The sequence below is a fragment of the Protopterus annectens genome, chromosome 5.part0, assembly GCF_019279795.1.
Source record: "Protopterus annectens isolate FY-2018-M chromosome 5.part0, PAN1.0, whole genome shotgun sequence".
In the NCBI taxonomy this organism is placed as follows: Eukaryota; Metazoa; Chordata; order Ceratodontiformes; family Protopteridae; genus Protopterus; species Protopterus annectens.
This window is the reverse complement of record NC_056735.1, coordinates 491004432-491025406: the sequence shown is the minus strand read 5'-3', so window position 1 is coordinate 491025406 and position 20975 is coordinate 491004432. Positions and strand designations below refer to the sequence as shown.

General features: G+C 38.4%; 1 protein-coding gene across 7 annotated transcripts in view; it reads right to left on the bottom strand.

Annotated features, from left to right (window-relative positions):
• Window positions 1-20975, bottom strand: part of SYTL5 (synaptotagmin like 5) — a 2413062-nt gene that overhangs the window by 578810 nt on the left and 1813277 nt on the right. For all 7 annotated transcript variants that reach the window (XM_044072411.1, XM_044072417.1, XM_044072414.1 and 4 more), the window contains one exon: window positions 1180-1317. In XM_044072411.1, coding sequence (XP_043928346.1) covers window positions 1180-1317 — 138 coding nt within the window. The remainder of the gene's footprint in view (window positions 1-1179; window positions 1318-20975) is intronic.

Genomic DNA, 20975 nt, shown 5'->3' with positions numbered 1-20975 from the left:
CACTGCAATGTCAGTGATAATCAGTTAGAGGCAAAAACAATGCCACATTAATTTAATAGTTTGCATGGTTACATAATTATCAGTAATATAACAGAGAAATAACTGCATTTCCTTGAATATGGACAGGCTAAAGGAGTTAAGTAATTATTAGTGGCCTCAACCAAACCTATAGAAACACCAACATAATTCCCAAGTCCATTACATCCATCATGTGAATTTCTGCGATTAAATGTCAGTATAGCAGCTGTCTGCGTTGTCATACACAAATCTCCATGAAGCCTGATGTTGTGCTTACAAACAATATCATGTTATTTTCTTGTTAAATGTCTTCTGTTGTTTATGGTGGAAGCAAACATATAACATTACATAAAAATACACACATGACTTTATGAGGCAGATTGTAGCATTCTGTCACAGTGGACTGTCTACTGGGACAATGATGTTTGCTTACCAAGACAATACAATGATATGAATATTGCTGACTGGTCTTCCAAACATCATGATGGTAATTAGCACTGTACTGAAAAGTAAGCAACCATGTAATAGCCAGTGAATGCTACTCTGCAGTATAACAAGCCTTGTGTTTTAGGGTACCACTTAACTTTGATCAGTCATTATGGAGACAGTACCTGGATTACAAAATATTTAGACTTTTTCAAAGGATACCATTGCCCAGTTCATACAGAATGTGCTACTTATTATGAGGGAAAAAAAAAAAAAACAAGACAGTAATCTCACCTGTCATTGTACTTTTATGTCTTTCTGGGTCTCACCAGCATGATCATCTAGCTCCCTTCACCCCACAATGGACCTTTTCACTCTCATCCCAATCAGTCCAACCAAAAGAGTGATAGCATTAGGTTCTCTAACCAAACCTGGTATGGAGGGGCTGCAATCAGGGCTCCAGCCATTATACTAAAGAGGCAGTGGGTTTATCTTCACTGTATGAATCGTGCAACATAGATACTGCCAAGATTCCCATTCTGTATTATATCTAGCTCAGACACTTGTAGACAGCTAACCACAGCTAAAGAGAACTGTGATGACCTGCAAGACAAAATCTTTTAAAACTGTTTTCTTATAGTAGAGTTATACAACTAACCCCCACCCCTATGGTAATTAGATAGCCAGGTTAGAAGATATGCAATGCACATTATTTAAAAACAGCAGTTTCAGTACCTGACAGAGCGAGGTGTCGAACTGTTACTTGGTGCACTCTGCCCATCTGCCTCAGAGTTCCTTATATCTTCCAGCTTAATTTCTGAGTTGCTGTCTTTTCTGACTGAACGTTGAGTCGACCTTCTGACTGACATGATGCTGTAATTCAGAAGAAGATTTATGATAAAAATTCCAGTTCTGAAATCTGATTTTGTAGTTTCATTACTATGGTAGGTATGGAGAGCTAACAGCAAAGCAAACGTAAACTACAGTCACTGAAAATGTATAGCACTTTTTGAAAGAATAATGCTGCCTTATGCTATGTGATCAAAACTACCAGAACAGAGGCAATGTGTGTGTGTGTGTGTGTGTGTGTGTGTGTGTGTGTGTGTGTGTGTGTGTGTGTGTACATGCGTGTGTGCATGTGTGTGTGTGTGTGTGTGTGTGTGTGTGTGTGTGTGTGTGTGTGTGTGTGTGTGTGTGTGTGTGTGTCTATGTGCGCAGAAGTCTGGGGATAACTGATGTTCACCTACTGTTCCAAAAGATCTACTGAAAATGAATAAAAAAACATATAATAAAGGAGTTACCAGTTATCTTTTACTGACTCTGTTTGGCTTAGGTATTCAGGTAACATTTTATAAACCATACATGCCTATATTATTCATTGCTGTGACTGACTTGGTACTAATAAAATAGTTTGTAAAGCAAAACATCTTTTATTAATTTCAGTGCAGTAACAGTAGTAATGAAGCAATGTCAGCATAAACATTTCTGGTTGGAATACATACAGAATTTTTGTCAAAGAATCATGAGCTATCACACGCTTGAGGACTTCTGAGGAATACATATGTATCATATGTCTGGCACAAGCATATAGAAAATTAATCACATGAGCAGTTCACTGTAACCAACAAGTTCAGGGATATGATTTGCCATGGAGCCATACCATGGAACTGTCTCCAGTCACAACTGTCAGCCTGGGCACTGTTGTCAGTTTAAGTGAGCTCAAGGAATATAAACAGATTACATTGCTGGTTGCTTGCAGGCCATCAGGGTTGTATGAATCCAGTAGTATTAAGCCTGATATGATTGATAAATTGATTCAGTAAGCCATCGGTTGTGATAAATAACGTTATTCAGATTTATTTATTAATTGTATTATCAATCTAATGGAATGCTTCCTATGTTGGCTTCTTTTTCATTGTAACCTAATTAGTCTGTATTTGTGCATCATGAAAGATGAGTTACACATTTAATAGTTACTCTTTTTTTAAGCTATTTACACTGGTTTGTTTGCATTCTTCTTAATATTTTAAAGTTGGACCTTGCCGATGTGACTTATGAAAAGGTTAATTTCTTTCCACTTTTGTTTTCTAGCCAAGTTGGATGAACAATAGCAGAAAGCCAGTGTACTAAAGCAGTTTTAACTGCGCAGCAAGTTACTACTTGGATACCTACTATATATAGTTACTGAATAAATGCTTGATTCTACATGTTTAGTTTGGTGCTGATATATAAGATTGATTAATCTCTTTTTAATAAATGAAGAAAAACTTTTAAAACAAATTGATAAGCTGGGTGACATCTCCAGTTATTTCTTCTTAGAATTCATCAACTCATAAATATAGATTAATTATATCACAATTTTACTTCTTGTTAGGGCTAATCTGTGCCTACAAGAAGAGAACCTCAGGCCTCTCAAATCAGTACAGACAGATCCATGACAAAAGCAGTTTAAGTTATTGCCTGTTAATAAAGTTAGGAGATTAAGAAGGCAATAAAAATCAATTTGCATTCTTATGTGCAAGCCAGTGACAAGAACAAGTCAAGTCTCTGAAATAACACACACACACACACACACACACACACACACACACACACACACACACACACACACACACACACACACACACACACACACAAGGAAGGAAATACCCACAATAAGTAATGAAATAGTTTATCAGCACTGTGGGTTTCACTGGGCAACAAACATAAAAATACATGGTTATCAGACTACTGCCAACATTTACTGAGATCTCTCAGGTTATTATGTATTTATTTAATTACATTGTTAACTGGAAGTGTCCATTTGGGAAGTCTCACTTTTCAGTGAAATCACAGTGAGGTAAATCAAATAAACATACAAAGACCAAAACAAGATAACAAGCAAAACATATATTAAGATATGATACAGGATTAAGAATATACAGGAATGAATAGGATTTATAATCTATTATCATATTTAAATTCAGGAATGGACAGCACAAAGTACAAAACCTAAAAATAAGGAGAAGAAGAGAGTCACAGAAAGTCAAGAGTAAATGTAGAAAGATTAAGTGCAGGAGAGAAAACAGAGGAAGGAGTGGGAGAAAAAAGAAAGAAGCAGATAAAAATGGATAGAGTTATGCACTATGCAGTGCAAGTAATAAACTAAATAACAGCAGTAAAGCGGGTCTTTCGATAATTAATTAGAAGCTTAGCTTGTGTCTCACTTTTAAATCCAGGTACATCTACATATAACTAAAGGCAGTTTTAGACAAAATTAAATTTGGGTTGGCACTGCAGTAGTAAACCCAGTCCAAACACTCTGAAAGAAATAAAGTTAAATCCTTTAATGCAACTGTATTTCATTAAGGGATTTTATTTTTATTTCTAAGTGTTTGGACTTACTTTAGCACAGTATTTCTATGGTTCTTGGTGTTCACTGCTGTACTTTCCACTTTCCTTTTTTATAATAAAACATCTCCTTGACCCTAGTGCTAATGCAATAGTAAAGAAGTGCTTGTGCGGGGGCTCCTTAAGCAATAGCAGCATCTGCTGCATGGCTGTTGGCTTTGTAATGTGTTTTACTTTATGTGACAGGTGTAGAAATTCACAGTGAAGTTTCTGTTTCCATAGCATTACTTAAAGGAATCAAAATATTTTCACTGAATATTAATCTGATGACATGGAGGGCATGATGTTAGTAATCTGTGCTATAACTATCACTTATGTTAAGCAGGTGTTAGGTACTGAAATACCAGCCCATTTAAGTTTCATTTTTCTTGGAAATCAGTGTACTCCCCTGGACTCCCCTTTATTCAGCATGTGCCTTCACCAGAGTTACTAAGGATGGAGTACAGTTGTGTACTTGTGAACTTACCATAACAGTAGATTTTTTATGTGATCACTGTTGCAGCAGTCTAAACTAAATGGGTTATATTCTGCCAAGAATATGACCAGCAGGCCAACTTTATTAAGCTTAAGAGCACCTTCCATGCCTGGATCTTGAGCAAAACTTCATATAAAAGGCAGTTGGAGTAGAAAAAAAATCTTCTCAGCCTTCTTGCCCTAAAAAGGGAGGCAACAGCTCTGAAAGAAACACATGCTGGAAAGAACGACCAGTGCAACTATATACAATGAGGTATGTACAATTACCCTGACGGAATATAAAAAAGCAGAAAAAGGGAGTTGGGGGAAGGGGGTGGTTGCTGCAACAGTGGTCAATTAGAACATCAACTGTTGTGGTAATTATACTATGTTTTACATGTTGCAGTAGCATAAGTTAAGTGGGTTGATTACAATAACTTACCAACATACAGGAAGTAGGTAGGAATTCAAGAATGCAGGGGTCCAAACTATTTTGGACCTATTCCTAGGGTGGATTATACATATATTCTTACATTTTATAAGATGTATTCAGCAACATGCACATTCCTTGTTATATTTTATTCTTTTATTTTGACTTTGATTGTATTGGTTGTATTTCTCTACATATATATATTTTTATACACACATAATTCTTACATAATGTGTTATTTATTTAATGGAAATTTTAAACATTTTTTAAATATTTTATATATACTGTTTGAACATATTTTTAAATAGTACAATATGTATTCATACACTATGCTACTTTCCCCTAGTATATTTGTATTTGTATTTATATCAGCACTTATATTCATATTTATATTATATTTATATTTTTTAAAGATTTTTAAATATACATATATATTTATATATTTACATATTATATATTATATTAGTATTTCATTGCTGTGGCTTTTTACATACATTGATATATTTTAATATTTAAATATTTTAGTATACACATACACATATATATATTTATTACAATTATCATATATTTGTTCACCATTACGCTTATTATATATATTTCTTATATTCGCATTTATTGTGTGTTTAATACCTATTTACTGTGTTCATTTTAATCTGCAAATTACTTATTCATACAGATTTTCAAATGCTCTTAAAAGTATTTTTGGTAAGGTTTTACCTTAAGAAAATTAAATTAATTAATTAATTATTTAATTAGATGCCAGCTGGTTAATATAAAAGGGTGCTAGTATTGTTAATCCTTGGATTCTGATGAAGTCTCTGATTGGAGACAAAAGCGCTTAATCTAAGGCTATGGTTGTATATAGGACTATCGTTTTTTGATTACTATGGATCGTTTTGTGCAATAAACTATTTTTTGGTGTATTCCTGGCTGCATTTGATTGAACTCTAGAAGACATCCTTTATTGTTGACTGGGACCGCAATCTGTTTGGTGTTTTGTGAGGAAGTGTTTGGTTACAAGACTGCAGGAGTCCCTGAAGAGTAGTCCTAATAAGCTTGTTCTGGACCTGGAAAGGAATCTAGTTTGTAGTGCTTTGTAAAAGTATGTACAGTGGACCAAGTTACTGCCTCTTGAAAACTTCTAGAGTCCACTCCTTTCCAAAAAGCCACACAGGAAGACAAAGCCTTAGAAGAATGGGTCCTAACCCTGCCTGGAAATGGTTTGATATGGTGAGCACAACAGAAAGAAAAAGCATGAGGCAACCACCTGAAAATTACCTGCTTTGACACTGATTGTCCTCTTCTCAAAGCTTCATAGGAGATAAACAGCTAATCAACATTCCTGAAGGATATAATTCTGAGCTGCCTGTGGACATCCAGGATAAGAAGAATTCTTCCTCCCTTGTTTTATGTTCTGCAAAGAATACAGGGAGATTGTAAGTATGGCTTAAAGTAAACTGTGAAGCCAGTAAAAACGACGTAGGCTTGACTCAGCATAAGAGTTTATAACACAGATACTCTTTTTGCAGATGTCGAAGCAGTGAGCAGTAGAATTTTCCATATTATAAAACTCAAAAATAGCCTGATGAGCTGTTTCAAATGGAAGGTGTCAGTTATTTGAAATACAACACAAAGATCCCAAAGAGGGGTAACCTGTTTTCATGGAGGATGGATGTGAAAAAAAAACTTTTCACAAACTACTTAAGGACAGGAAGAAAAAGGAGATCTGAAGGCAGACAAGCAGAAATGGATGAAAATGAAAAACCAAGAAGCAAAGGCAACCAGGCCTTAAAAAAGGTCCTTGTTCTTGGAGTGGAACCAATGAGAAAATCGTTTCCACTTACACATACATGAGTTTTTAGTAGCAGGTTATTATGCCTTCTTAGAACCTGTTGCATGTCTGCCAAAAAGGGTACCTAAAATGCATGAAAAACTCCATCATCCAGGTAGTTAGCTGAAGTTTTTTCAGGATGGGGTGTATCAAGCAACCCTGGTGTTGTGTAAATAAAACTAATTTGTGGAGAAATATATAGTAATTGTCCTTGGTCAGTTTTAGAATAAGAACCACTGTTTCATTTTCCAAAAGGGATAAATCACCACATTTGGATAGTACTTGACAATCTTTAAAAGGACCCTGTGAATGAATGCCAGGGTGGAAAGCAAACGGGAATTTTCCTTGTTAAAGGGGAATTAAAAAAATCTGTTTTCAGGCCTTTTTGTAAGGAAACCTGGAAAAGAATTGTACAACTGTCTGCTTTAAAAGGAAGGAAACAGATGTATTAGAGGTGTTCATCACAACCAGATAAATTTGTAGAAGAACCCCTAGGAAAAAAATTCCATTGGTGTGGGTCTGTCTTTGATCCTGCTCAGCTTGTCTGCTTAATTGTTTTATCCTAACTGGACATATAAAGCCTGAAAAGTCAAAACGAGTTGAGTTGCTACCTCTCTGGTAATTATAGCAAGTGTTTAAACGGGACAGGATGTGGTATCCGCTTGACTGTTAATGTACCCTAGTACTGTGTTACTGCTGTGATAGTCTGCAAAAGTATTGAATATCAGAAATAATTTAAATCTTTCAATGTATAAATTACTGCCAGCATCTTTATAACATTTATTTGCTTTTATCTGCCTTTGTAATACCATAGATATTTTTTTGAAAATGCTACTCAAGCAAAGTCTGAAGCATCTGTTCTGACAGGCTGAGAGGGAGTCTGAAGGAAGTAAGGGAGACCTGGATTAAGCAATAACTGTTCCTCCCACCAAAATAACTGCCTCTTGATAAACTCCAGAACTGGCATCTGAAAAGATAAAGTTGGTACTAAGTCCAGACTGATCTGAGGTAGCACCGAACTCTTCTTGTATAAATCTGGCTATATGAATTCTAAGAATCCTAAGACACTCTCTGGCAGAAGCCTGAGATTGACTGGAGAAGTTCAAAAAATTCACACTGTACTATTGTACCAACCAAGTTCAGTGGACAACCTAGGAAAGCTAATGTGTAGAAGGGATGAAAGATTATTTCTGTAAATTCAGCTGAAATCTCAGCTTGAGCAGGACTTTCATGACACATGTCCAGAAATTATGAAAACTAGAAAAATGTTTGCCAAAATATGGCAATGACACAAATATGGAATGATGTCAATACCCTGTAGCCAGCAGTGAGCAATCACTGGAGTCAGGCACATTGTAAATACCTTTGACACAGTGGACAAACCAAAGGGGAAGACAGAGAATGGATAAAGTTAGTCAGATGCAGGAAATCATTAAAAAAAAAAAAAAAAACACCTGAATTCCTTACCAATTGAAATGTGATGATAAGCACCCTTTAGGTCTAATGTTACTTTAAAATTGCCTGAGGGGAAAAAAAGGTAGTTTGGCAAAAAAAAAAAAAAAACCTGAATAAAAAACATTATGTGCATCAGGGCTGAGGGCAGAAGTTTTACCACCAGAGAAATTGCACCATCTTCTGTAAAGTGATTCAGGAGTTGGCATAAAGAAACTCTATTAGGACGCATGGTAAAGACAGAAAGATAAAGATTATCGGACACCTTTCATAAAGGATACTAGCAACAATCTGTTCACAAGTCCAGTGGATAACAGAAAACCCCACATGAGCTTTAAAACCCTATGCAAAACCTTCAATTAAAGAGGAAGAAGAACCCGCCCTTGATGAATTAAGAACAGAAATAAGAAAAAAGAAGTCCATGAAAGCCGTAGGCTCACATGAAATCATGTCAAGTATGATCAAAAGGTTGATCAATTTAGGGAAGAAATGGCTTCTGTGGGTACTTACCATGGTATGGAGAGAAAAGTGTATACTGCAAGACTGGAGAATGAGCATTCTAGTGGCAGTGTACAAGAACAAAGGGGCAGATGGTCACAACTGTGTATCAAAAGCCTGTCACAGTACATGAAAGTGCTGGAGAGGGTGACTGATAAATGAATAGAAGGAGCAGGTGTCAAGTTAGAAGCAATCTTGAAGTAAATAAAGTCACTGGTGAAATCCTCTAAGCCTAACTTGGAGTCCAAACTGGCCACATACACTAAGGACAATCACAAGGCCTTTTTCACATATGTCCACATTCTCAAAGGTAGCACCCAAATCTGCTCTGAAATGGTGGTCAAGAACACCACATACACAAAAGCCATAGATATAGCCAACCTGCTGGCAGGCAGGTTTAGTGAAAACTCCCCTCCTGTCCCCCCATCAGTAAACCAGAACATCCCCAGCACCTGACCTCCTCCCCTCATCATCAGGAACCAGATCTTTAATGCCCTGTCAAATGAAAAAAAATACAGCATCCATGAGACCTGACAACATCCCTGGCTGCATCCTGTATGAACTCAGGCAGGAGCTCTCAGCACCATTAGGCTAAAAACCATCAACTAAAGCCTGAGCACCAGGTTTGTCCCAGCTGAATGGAGGACAGCCACTGTCATCCCTCTACACAAAGCTGGAGCATCCACTGACCCAGGTAATTATAGGCCCATCAGCCTAACCAGCTGCATTACTGTGGACCTTATAAAGAAGGACATTGGCAACCTCCAAATGCTTGACCTTACACAGTCTGGTTTTATCAATGGGGGATCATCCCTGTTAAACTTGTTCAACTTCTTCAAAACAGTCAGCTAAGCCATGGACGAGGGGAAGATGGTGCACACCACCTACCTTGACCTAGCCAAAGCCTTCAAAACTATTCCCCACCTGGGCATAATAGATAAACTCTCCCAGCTAGGCATCAACCCATATGTTACCAGATGAGTAGCTAACTGGCTCATTGATAGAATCCACTCAGTCAAAATAGGGGATGCCACCTCCAGTAGTAGACCTGTAACAAGCGGTGTACTCAAAGGATCGGTCTTGGGGCCTGTATTGTTTGGGATATACTTTTTTGAGGTGCAAGCCAAAACCAGTGGTCTTTGGCTGACCAAGTTTGCAGATGACTGCAAGCTGGGTGCTGTCTTAAATTCCACTAGTGATGTGAACATCTTCCATGAGGGCCTTACCCAAACTAATGACTGGTGCCAGACGTATGGCCTCAAACTGAATGCCAAGAAAAGCATCATTATCCCCTATGGAGAAAATGGTGTCCCCGTTAATTATTACATTAATAACAATGTACTAAGCATGCAATAAGTCATGATAAACTTGGACATCCAAGTTGATAGCAACCTGACTTTTGACCACCTTGTTGTCTCCATTGTACAGAAGGCTTTCTACATGGCCCACCTCATAAGTAAGGGTATTTCATCCAGGAACAAGGAGATCACAACATCCCTGTACTATTCCCTTATCAGACCCATTATGGAGTACAGTGTCCCCTTTGGCATGTACCTTGCCAAGCACATGCAGCAGCTGGAGAGACCACAGAGGTTCCTGACCAGGAAAATCCAGGGTCTCAAACACCTATCCTATACCGATAGGCTAAAAGCCCTGTCCCTCTACTCAGTCTCATGCAGACTACTCAGAGGTGACCTCTGTCTGGCATACAAGGCCATCTCAGACCCAGCCTTGATGGAGTTTCTGCATATTCGTAAGTCAAGCTCCACTTGCACAAACCACACGCAAGGCCTCAACCTGGTTTGTGACATTAATAGAACTTATTTGCAGGATAGATTAGTGTCCTAAAAACTCCCCCATCTGTGGAATACACTCCTCAACATGTCAAGCAGAGTACCACATTAACCCTCTTTAAGAGGAACCTGGATGACTGGATGGGAAACAGAATATACACCCCAGGGATCCCAACAGGGGAAACAGTTACTTTCTTTGTGGGAACATGGACAAAATTTTTGGCTAGGCTTATAAGGGCCTCTAGGCCAATAGCCTAGTATTGTCTTATTAGCCTATGAACCTATGAATAGTTAGAGTAATAAAAAGCAACATGGGAAATGAGTAATTCAAATTCAGATCAGGTTGCAGCACAACTTTCCTAATGTTTGCAGTGAGATATACAGTGCAGAAGTTGGAGATGATAGAAGTGGAAAGACTGAACTTGAAGAAAGCATATGACAAGGTTCCAAGAAAGCTGGTTTGGGCATTCCAGCAATGGTACATAATCCCTGAAACACTGGCAGAATTAGTGCAAGCTATGTATAAGGATCCAATGGTACAAGTTATGAACACTGTTAAGACTCACAGAGGGAATCTCAGTGGGAATGGGTAAGCATCAGAGTTAAGCTCTGAGTCAACTGCTGTTTAAACTGGTGATGGACTACATCACCAAACAAGTCAAAGGACACAGATCAGCAAAACTGCTATATGCAGTTGATGTGGCACTACAAGTAGACTCTGAACAGGAACTTAAATTATAGTGGTCTGGAATTCTAAACTAAAGGCAGTGGGGATAAATCTGAGTGTAACCAAGACAGTCGTCACAAGAGAAAAATGGAGGAAGAGATAGAAGGGAAATAGTGGAAAAGGTTAACATCTTATCTGCAAAGTGTGTTAGGGGAGAAGGGAAGTCTGAATGTGGAGGTCAAAGCTAGAGTCAGAGGTGCTACAGCCAACTGTCACAAAGTGCCAGGGCTAGTATGTGCAAAAAAAGAATGCCAAAGTGGCTGAAAAATAAGGTATATAAAACAAGTAAAAAAATACATACAAACTGCTGCGTGTGTGGTATTTTGGAGTTATTAATGTGCAGCTTGGTGCAGACTGATTTTTTCGACTGAGAGGGATTGTTTCTGTTACATTGTTTGCTGTTAAATTTCATTTTTCAAATCCAGCCAGATTTCTCAATTTATAAAATAAATCCATAGCCAAATTAATTAAAAAAAAAAAAAAAAAAAGCTCAGAAGAGGGCTGAAAAAACAGTGCACCAGGAACATCCTTGAAAATGTGATATACTTGAGCATTATAGTCCTGAACATTGTAAATGTTTTATTACATAAGACAACAGAATGCTGATGAACAATTATCTGGACTTAATACTACTACTGTTTATTAAAAGACAAAAGGTCGACAGTCTGATTAAAACCTTCCAGTGTTGTTGTGCTCATGTTGAACCACGAAGATCAATATCATTCTTGTTTTAAGAAATGAATGAAGATGAAGAACTACTAGGGAGGGCTGGATTTGGGTTAAAGAGAGTACTGATTTACGGAGTTTTAATCATATTCAGTGTGTGTTTATGTGTGTGTGTGTGATTTCAGAAAGGCAGTTGGAAACTCCATCCATTGTGCAGGACCATGGTATGTGTGTGTGTGTGTGTGTGTGTGTGTGTGTGTGTGTGTGTGTGTGTGTGTGTGTGTGTGTGTGTGTGTGTGTGTGTGCATGTCTGTCTGTGTGTATATATATATATATATATATATATATATATATATATATATATATATATATATATATATATATATATATATATATATATATATATATATATGGGTCACCTTCATTTGCCTGACAGTTCATTTGCCGAAATTTCCTGACAGTTCACTTGCCCCACAGAACTTTCAGGCAGCCCAATTGCCTGACAGTTCATTTGCCCAACAGTTTATCTGTCTGACAGTTCATTTGCCCAACAATCAGAAAAAGGCAAATAAAAGATAAATGTCCTTTTCTCCACAGTAGTGCGATCCTTCATCTATCCTTGATCTAGCCATCACCCACCTTTTTCCTAATTTTTTTGTTGTTTTTGCATATGGGGTTGGGATGTCCTATAAATACATAGGGTGCCTACTTAGCCCTACCCCAAAAGGTAGTCACTTTTGTGCAAGTCTGGTGCTTGATTGTGAGAAAGGTGAAAATATACTTTAGACTGTAATGCAGTCTATGTTTTAGTTCTCAGACAGTACACTGTCACTAGACCAACTATAACAACTTTCTTTGCACACCTCTTAGGTTTGATTCTAAGGCAAATTAAGGAAATCGTGACCACACAGATCCTCTGCCCACCAGCCCCCACAAAAGTGTCTTTCTTTTTTTATTTACTTATTTGTTTATTTGCTAGCTTGTTTACTTAACATTTATTAAGCACATAAGAGGACTTATATGAAGGCCATTTACAGTCATGACCCAAGTCAATTAGGCAAATACAAGTGAAAGACATAAAAGATAAAAAATATGATCAGAGTACTTAAAGTGCAGAGATTTGTAAAATAACAGAGCACCACAGAGCATTAAAATATACATAAAATATAAGCAGTTTGGACAAAATATCAAACAAGACAAACAGCAGCTGCACTTACAAAAAGGTGTAGCTGCAAGCACAACATGACAGAGGAAGTAAGGCAACAGCTGGTTTTAGTAGCAGCTAAGCTGAGCTACACATACAAGTGGACTCAGCAGTGACTAGGTTGAGTTGCAATATATATTAAAGTGAAGTAAAGAAAGCATGCTTCCCTCTTCATTCCTTCTCTCTCCTTGCTTCCTCTCTTTCCATCTCTTTTGTCTTCCTCTCTCCTCTCTCCGCATTCCTCAGCCTTCCTTTTACATTTCTTATTTGCATTACTAATCCAAAATGAAGTTAGAGAGTGTGGGTTCAGAAGGGTTTAGTGGTGAATGATAAAGATACTAGATGTGAATATAAAACACAGCCTCCCTACTAAACTTATCTCAAAATCCCCTTATATAGCAAGGGAGTCTGGGGTGCACCAGGCTCCTAGAATTTCTGAAAGATGCATGTACTGCAAAACATTTTAGTCATTTTTTTTTTTTAAAGAATACTACTTGCTAACTGTTATTTTTACTGCTAGCCGGAAAAAATGCTGGCTTTACCAATTTCTGTGTATATCTCTGAGCAGGGGTGACTGAATTAAGCAGGGGATTTTTTGAAGGTAGGGGTAAGGAGACACTTTGTTTACATATATATATATATATATATATATATATATATATATATATATATATATATATATATATATATATATATATATATATATATCTGACAGCAACCACGTGTGCCTCCCTAATATTGCAAGTGATCAGAGATAGAAATCAGCAATATTCTCCGTTTTTATACTTGAACACATATGCTCACACTGACAAGCTGCAAGACAGATACCCCCTCCCACACATGCTCACACAAACACCAGTCTGCCTACAGCATGTCTTTGGGTTGTGGGAGGAAAGCAGAGCATTTGGATAAAATGCAGACAAGAAGGATATGCAGATTCCACACACAAGGGACAACAAACCAAGAATGCAACCAGAAAAGCAACTGCTGTGAGACAGCAACACTACCACTGCGCCAATGATCAGTTACATTCATGCACAATCTGCCCTGACCAACAAAGGCATCCACTTACTGTGCACAGTTCTTATGTCTGTCCATGATACAAAATGAAAAAAAAATGATGGTTAACTAATGACTCTTGTATACATGGCAGCCCACCACTGTGCCAAGTAAGCACACGCATAAGTCATAAGAGATCAAGTTTAAACATATTTTAGTGAATACAATATATTTTGTGGTGCTGCTTGTGGCAAGCCAATTTAGTGACTGAGTAACTGTGAGAAAACAACAGCAAGTTAAGCCACTTTCATGCATAGATGGCCTCCATCCCCATCAGTCACAGCTACTTTACTGGCTATGTTTACTCACCTGAGATATCATACTGTGATTTTTAAAAATGGCCAGAGTAAATGCATTCCTTGAGACATTGGAAAATATAAAGGTCCTACCCAACACCACAATCTTGGGTGATTTCAACTACCCTGGTATAGACTGGAAAAACTACCAATGTTCCAACTCCTATGCTCAGCGATTCATAGAATTTATAAATTCAAATGCCCTTGAACAACTAGTATATTCCCCCACTAGAGGGGACAACATATTGGATTTAATCATCATAAATATGGGCGCCCATTGTACCACACCCGTTATCACTCCCTCCTTGGTCAGATCCGACCACAAACTGATAACCCTGGACATCCTCACCCCTCCACCTCCCCCAGTCAAAGAAACCATAGTCAAAAACCTTTCCAAAGCAAACTTCAAACTACTTGCATCCGAAGTGGAAAGCTTTACTATTCCCTTGCAGAAGGATAATGATATCCAGGATGCAGAATCCTACACCAAGGCACTCTATATGCATCTTCAGGATTGCATGGACCGTGCTATCCCAAATAAAACCAAGACTCCTTCCTCAAGCAAGAAGAAACCAGTCTGGTGGACCCCGGCCATATGCAGACTTTACAATAAAAGGAGGAGACTTATACAAAAAAAGGCCAAATCTCAAGTAGACAAATCATCCCTGATCAGCATTAGTAAGAAATTGAGGGCCCTCATCAAGTCAACTAAAGCTAATTTTGAAAAGAAAGTTGCCAAGGATAACCATAAGGCCTTCTATGGCTATGTCAAAAACCTAAATGGCAACGCTCAGGTCTGTTCTGAGCTAGTACAAAATGGAACAAAATACACTGACTCTTCTGACATTGCCAACATCTTGGCTGACCGGTTCAGTGCAAATTCCCCCTCCCCCTCACCACCTACAGGGCCTATTACCATTCCAGGGGATTGTGTAAGTCCAATTATTACTGATACGTTGGTTAACAAGGCTCTATCTAAAGCTAAAAACACTGCCTCCATGGGACCAGATGGTGTCCCGGGCTGTGTCATATGCGAGCTCCAAAAGGAATTAACCCCGAATACCCTGTTCAGTCTCAGCCTCTCCACAGGATATGTGACCATAGAATGGCGCATGGCAACCATGGTCCCACTACACAAGGGTGGGGCCACAACTGACCCTGGGAACTACCGACCAATAAGCCTGACCACTCTGATCTGTAACGCTATGGAGTGAATCATTATGGAACTCATAAATGGAGAGATTGGGAACCTCCAGTCGCTGGACCCCACACAGTTCGGCTTTGTCAAGGGCAGATCATGCCTCCTGAACCTGGTGGATTTCTTTGAGACAGTTACTCAGGCTATAGATAAGGGAAAGGAGGTACACACGGCTTACCTTGACCTTGCTAAATCATTTGACACCATTCCCCATTCAGGTATTATTGATAAGCTCACCAGCCTGGGCATAAACCCTTACGTCACAAGATGGATCGCAAACTGGCTCTCAGACAGATCCCATAAAGTAAGAGTAACGGGATCTATGTCCAAATTTAGACCAGTAATGAGCAGTGTGCCTCAGGGCTCTGTCCTGGGGCCCCTCCTGTTTGGCATATACTTCTCAGAAGTACAGGCAAGCACAGAAGGGCTGTGGCTGACTAAGTTTGCGGACGACTGCAAACTGGGTGCTATAATAGAGTCTCCGGCCGACATAGAGATCCTCCAGAAAGGCCTAAATGAGACTGATGCATGGTGTCAAAGCCATGGTCTCAAGCTAAATGCAAAAAAATGCATAGTAATCCCCTTTGGAAAAAACAGAGTACCCGCAAACTACAACATAGGAGGTAATCTCCTGAAATCTGAAGAAGAAATAAGGGATCTAGGGACCCAAGTAGATAGTCAGCTTTCCTTTGATAACCATGTTGACAAAGTGGTTAGAAAATCCTTCTATGTGACCCATCTGATCACGAAAGGGTTCGCATCAAGATCTAAGGATGTAATGGTGCCCCTCATCAGACCCATTATTGAGTACAGTGCACCAATTGGAATGTACCTGGCTAGACATCTCCAGCAGCTGGAGAGACCACAGAGGTACCTAACCAAGAGGATTACTGGCCTCAAACAGTTGCCCTATGCAGCATGATTGAAAAAGCTAAAACTGTTCTCTGTTGCATACCGCTTTCTCAGAGGCGATCTCTGTCTAACGTACAGAGCCATGTCCAACCCAGAATTGTTGAACATGCTCCATCTTAGCAAACCAAATCTACTCAAGCTACACGCTCTAGGGATATAAACCTCAACACAACAATGAATAGAACATGCTGGAGGGATAGATTCCCTTCGCTGAGACTTCCCTTACTATAGAACAGGGTCCCAATCTACATAAGACAGAGCTCCTCACTATCACTCTTCAAGAGGAACCTTGATGAGTGGATGGGTAACAGAAAGTTCACACCGGGGATCACACCAACAGCACTACTAGATAGAGGCCAAGGGTACTAGCTGCTAGTACAAGGGTCTAGGGAACTACTAAAGGGGAGGTGAATACTGCACAACGTGGCTGGGCTAATATATGCATTCGGGCAGATAGCCCAGTACCAACCTATGAACCTACGAACCTATAAATCATTCCCGTCTGTGCCACATAAATGCACATTAGCCCTGCATAAGCATATTAATGACTGATTAACTTAAACTCAACAGCTGGGTCTTCGTTTTCCATAGTCATTCTTCATACAAACAAATGTAGCTGCTTTTTGACTATGCAAAGCTCAGATGTCGGATTGCTGGAAAAATAATGGTCAAAGTAGTATACTTCAAATTTGTTTCAAATACAGGAATGTGCACTAATGATGCAATACCAGATTAATCACTGTTTAACCTGAGGAAACAAAAGCAGGATCAGTTCCTTTCAACCACAGATAGCCCCTGTGCCCAACAGTAATAGCCACCTTTTGAGTATGTCACAATACTCTAAACAACAGATGTATTATATATATACTCTTCCTGGGGACAACATCACTCTAGTAGAACAAATGCTCTCCTGGGTCACACTCAATATCCAATGAAACTACTATCCTTAGAGACATCAACATCAGTTGGCTATCACTCACCACAAACAACCCCAGCTCTTTTATTAACTTCCACAGTTTCTCACAACTTATCTCCACTCCCATCCATATGAATAAACCAACAAATTCCAGTTCAACTATTGACTGGATACTAGTATCCAACCCACACAAATACCATTTTCCTGAATCAATACCTGACTTTCTCAGTGGCCACTCACCAATTAAAGTATTCAGATTATCCCCCCACAACACAAGACCACACAAATACAAAGAATGTCACAGACTCTCCAACTTACATCTGGATACCCTCAATACTCCACTCTCCTCTATGAACTAGTTCATCTTAACTCATCTACCTCTTGATGAAGCAGTACAAAAATTTAGTTTGATATTTGTAAATATTCTAAACTCTCCTGCCCCCCTATGTACTGTTAGATTTAAATGCCTCAGTTCCCCCTGGCTAACACAAAATAAACACTCCCTAATTCATAAAAGAGATATTGCCTGGAAAACATGGAATAAAACAAATTCCCCTGCCATCTACAAGCATACAAGGAACTATGAAACCTTACTAAAAAACATATTAATAGGGATAAAAAGAATTTCTACAGTAAACCCCAAGCCACACACACAACTAACTCCGAAAAATTCTGGAAATCCATAAATCAAATACTTCACCCAGGAAAGCCCTCTACTCCAAACTTCTGCCCAAATAATACATCCCAAGAAACTGCATCGATATTTAACTCCTATTTCATAGATATCATTACTAAACTGATGCAAACTTCAAACTCTGTAAACTCTCCTGACCCCCTACCTCCCCTAAACAAAATGGGTCTATATTACAAAGTCAAAAGGCGAGTTCACTGAACACATCTTTATCGACATGTAAATATCGACCTTTTGAAATGCCGAATGGCCACTTCAGTGAATTTTTTTCCAGGGGAAAAAATCATTTGGCCGTCATTGGGGATTTGCCTTTTTCCCCACTGTACTGTGATCTCGGAGTTGGTATATTTAGTTATGGGGGTGTGGGGGAGAAGACCCTCACTATGTAGAGTTTCACAGTTTGATTTGTTTGTGTACAGCCGAACTATTTTTTCCCCTGGGAAAACGGCCGACCGTTCGGCATTTGAAACGGTAAATATTTACATGTTGATTAAGACGCGTTCGGTGAACTTGTCTTTCAACATCATAATATATACCCAACAAAGCAACTATTTCTCTCTAAAAACAGTACCCACAAGCTATCTAAACATTTGCTTCTCAAACTGAAACCCTGCTTCTCATCTGCTGACAACTTTCTTCCACTCTTCATTAAGACAACTGCCAACTCTCTAGCCTTTCCTATCTCCATTTTTACTAACTGCTCTATAACTGAATCCAAAGTACCCTCTATCTGCAAATGATTCTATACCTTACCCATTCATAAAAAAGGAAATGCCAGTGAACTTTCTAACTATAGACCTATAGCAATTCTGTTCCCTCTCTCAACAATCCGGGAGAAATGTGTACATACATTTTGGACTATCTAATTCAAGGAAACTTACATAGCTCCACTCAGCATGACTTCTGTCCTAACTATAGTACCTGTACAGCCCTTATTTCTTTCCTTATCTCTATCTCACTAGTTAGAGACAATAACAAACTCTTCTCCTGTCTCTTCCCAGACCTATCTAAAGAGTTCGATGCAGTATCCCACTCCCTGCTCCTTGCTAAACTCTAAGACTTAAATCTCTCTAGCTCAACTATTTCCTGGTTTGCTAGTTACCTCTCTGACATACAGCAATCAGTTAAATAGCTTTCCTCACTAACCTATCCTCTCGCCATCAAGGTGGGAGTCCCTCAATGATTAATACTAGGTCCCTTATTGTTCAACATCTTTACTACTCTACTATACATTTGCTGTCCACAATCTTCTCTCCTACAATATGCTGCTCTGATAACCTCTCAGATCTGCACAGCCTCACTCAATTAAAATTCAAATCTATTGAAAACTGGTTCACCAATAATCAGCTAATCTTAAATCCAAAAAAGACCAAACTCTTGCTCTTTCTTCCCAAATCCCTCAAATCCCTCAATCATCAAAAACCCTCTTTTCTATCTCATCCCTTAATGATACCATAATCACAGCTGAATCACATACTAAGCTTCTGGGAGTCACCAGAGATGATCAGCTCAAGTTTGAAATTCATGTGCACAACAGCATTATGAAAACCCATCAAAAATTAGGTCTGCTTTACAGAAATAAAAGAAATTGTAACTAAATGAGTCCCAAATCACTCTTTCTCATGCCTACTTTAGTCTCTTTTATAGTTCACAAATCCTCACTAACATCCATGCCTCTCTCTTAACTAAACTCAAAACCACCCATAATAAAGTTGCCAGATTTGCTGCTAACCAAAGGTATAAATCCCACCATTGTCACCTCTCGGGACCTAAACTGGTTAGAATTCCCCCACCAACTACTTCTTTCCCAACTACTGATCATACATTCAATCTTCTACAAACCCTCCTTCTTTCCAGACATATCCTATATCCTCACTTGTATCCCTATACATCCCTTCCAGGACACTTAGAAGCACTGACCAAAATCTACTAACAATTTACAAACCAAAAAGAACAATATGGCAAAATCTATACAGCTACTCTCCTTCCCTCTCCTGGAATATAAATCACCCTCAACAATTCAAAACTGCCCTCAAAGACTTTCTAAAAAATACCTGGACATGCTTCTGCAAACACCCTCCTTGAAACTCTCACCCTCCTGTCCACCTATCCTACAAACCACCTCTTTACCCAACTCCTCAACTCTCATCTCTATCCCCCCTTCTCTCCTTACTCTTCCTAACTATACTCCTCCTGGAAATCTTATCTAAAATCTACTATACACCACTGGTTACAACAACTAAATCCTAGACAGTCCCTCACAGTACATAAAATAATATTCCAATGATACAAAAAGTCATGTAAGCACTCAATCAATATACTTAGCACTGCCTGCATAAATGAATATACTAGCAACTACTTCTCTAGTAGTGTGAAATGAAACTGTCTTGTAAACATTTGTTCTATTAAAATGTATTGAAAACTATCACTTCAGAACTACAGATTATCTGTATTGTGGTACTTCTTGTTCTTTGTATTTTCTGTGGAGCCTTGACAATACTAATGACTTGCACTCCCAGTGTCTCTAAGAAACTATCTTGTATATAATCATTTCCAAATGCTGTTAAATTCTCCCTCTACTCAGTGTTCACAAACTGTTACATTACTTTTATATGTGATTTCTCAGTCTTAAGAACTATAGCTTTGTTATATTAATTAAATTTGTTTTGTTCTATGTAATGCTGTGGAGCTTTTCTCCCCAGGCCTCTGCTAAAAAAGGTCAATAACCCAGTCAGACTATCCCAGTCAACAAATGTCAAATAAATGAATAATAACTAAAATAAAATAAAATAAATAAATAAATGCATACCTCAGATGTCGGAGTGTGATTAAAACAAGGGAAACATTAATATATTTCAACCTTGTTTCGCACAAGCTATAGCCACAGGAATGCATTTCAATGTGTTTCATCCAAAAAATGCATATTATCCCTGCAAATCTAGAATATTATCTGTTTAACATAAGTAAACAAATATAGAGTCATTCATGTTAAGTCACAGACAAACAACAATTGTT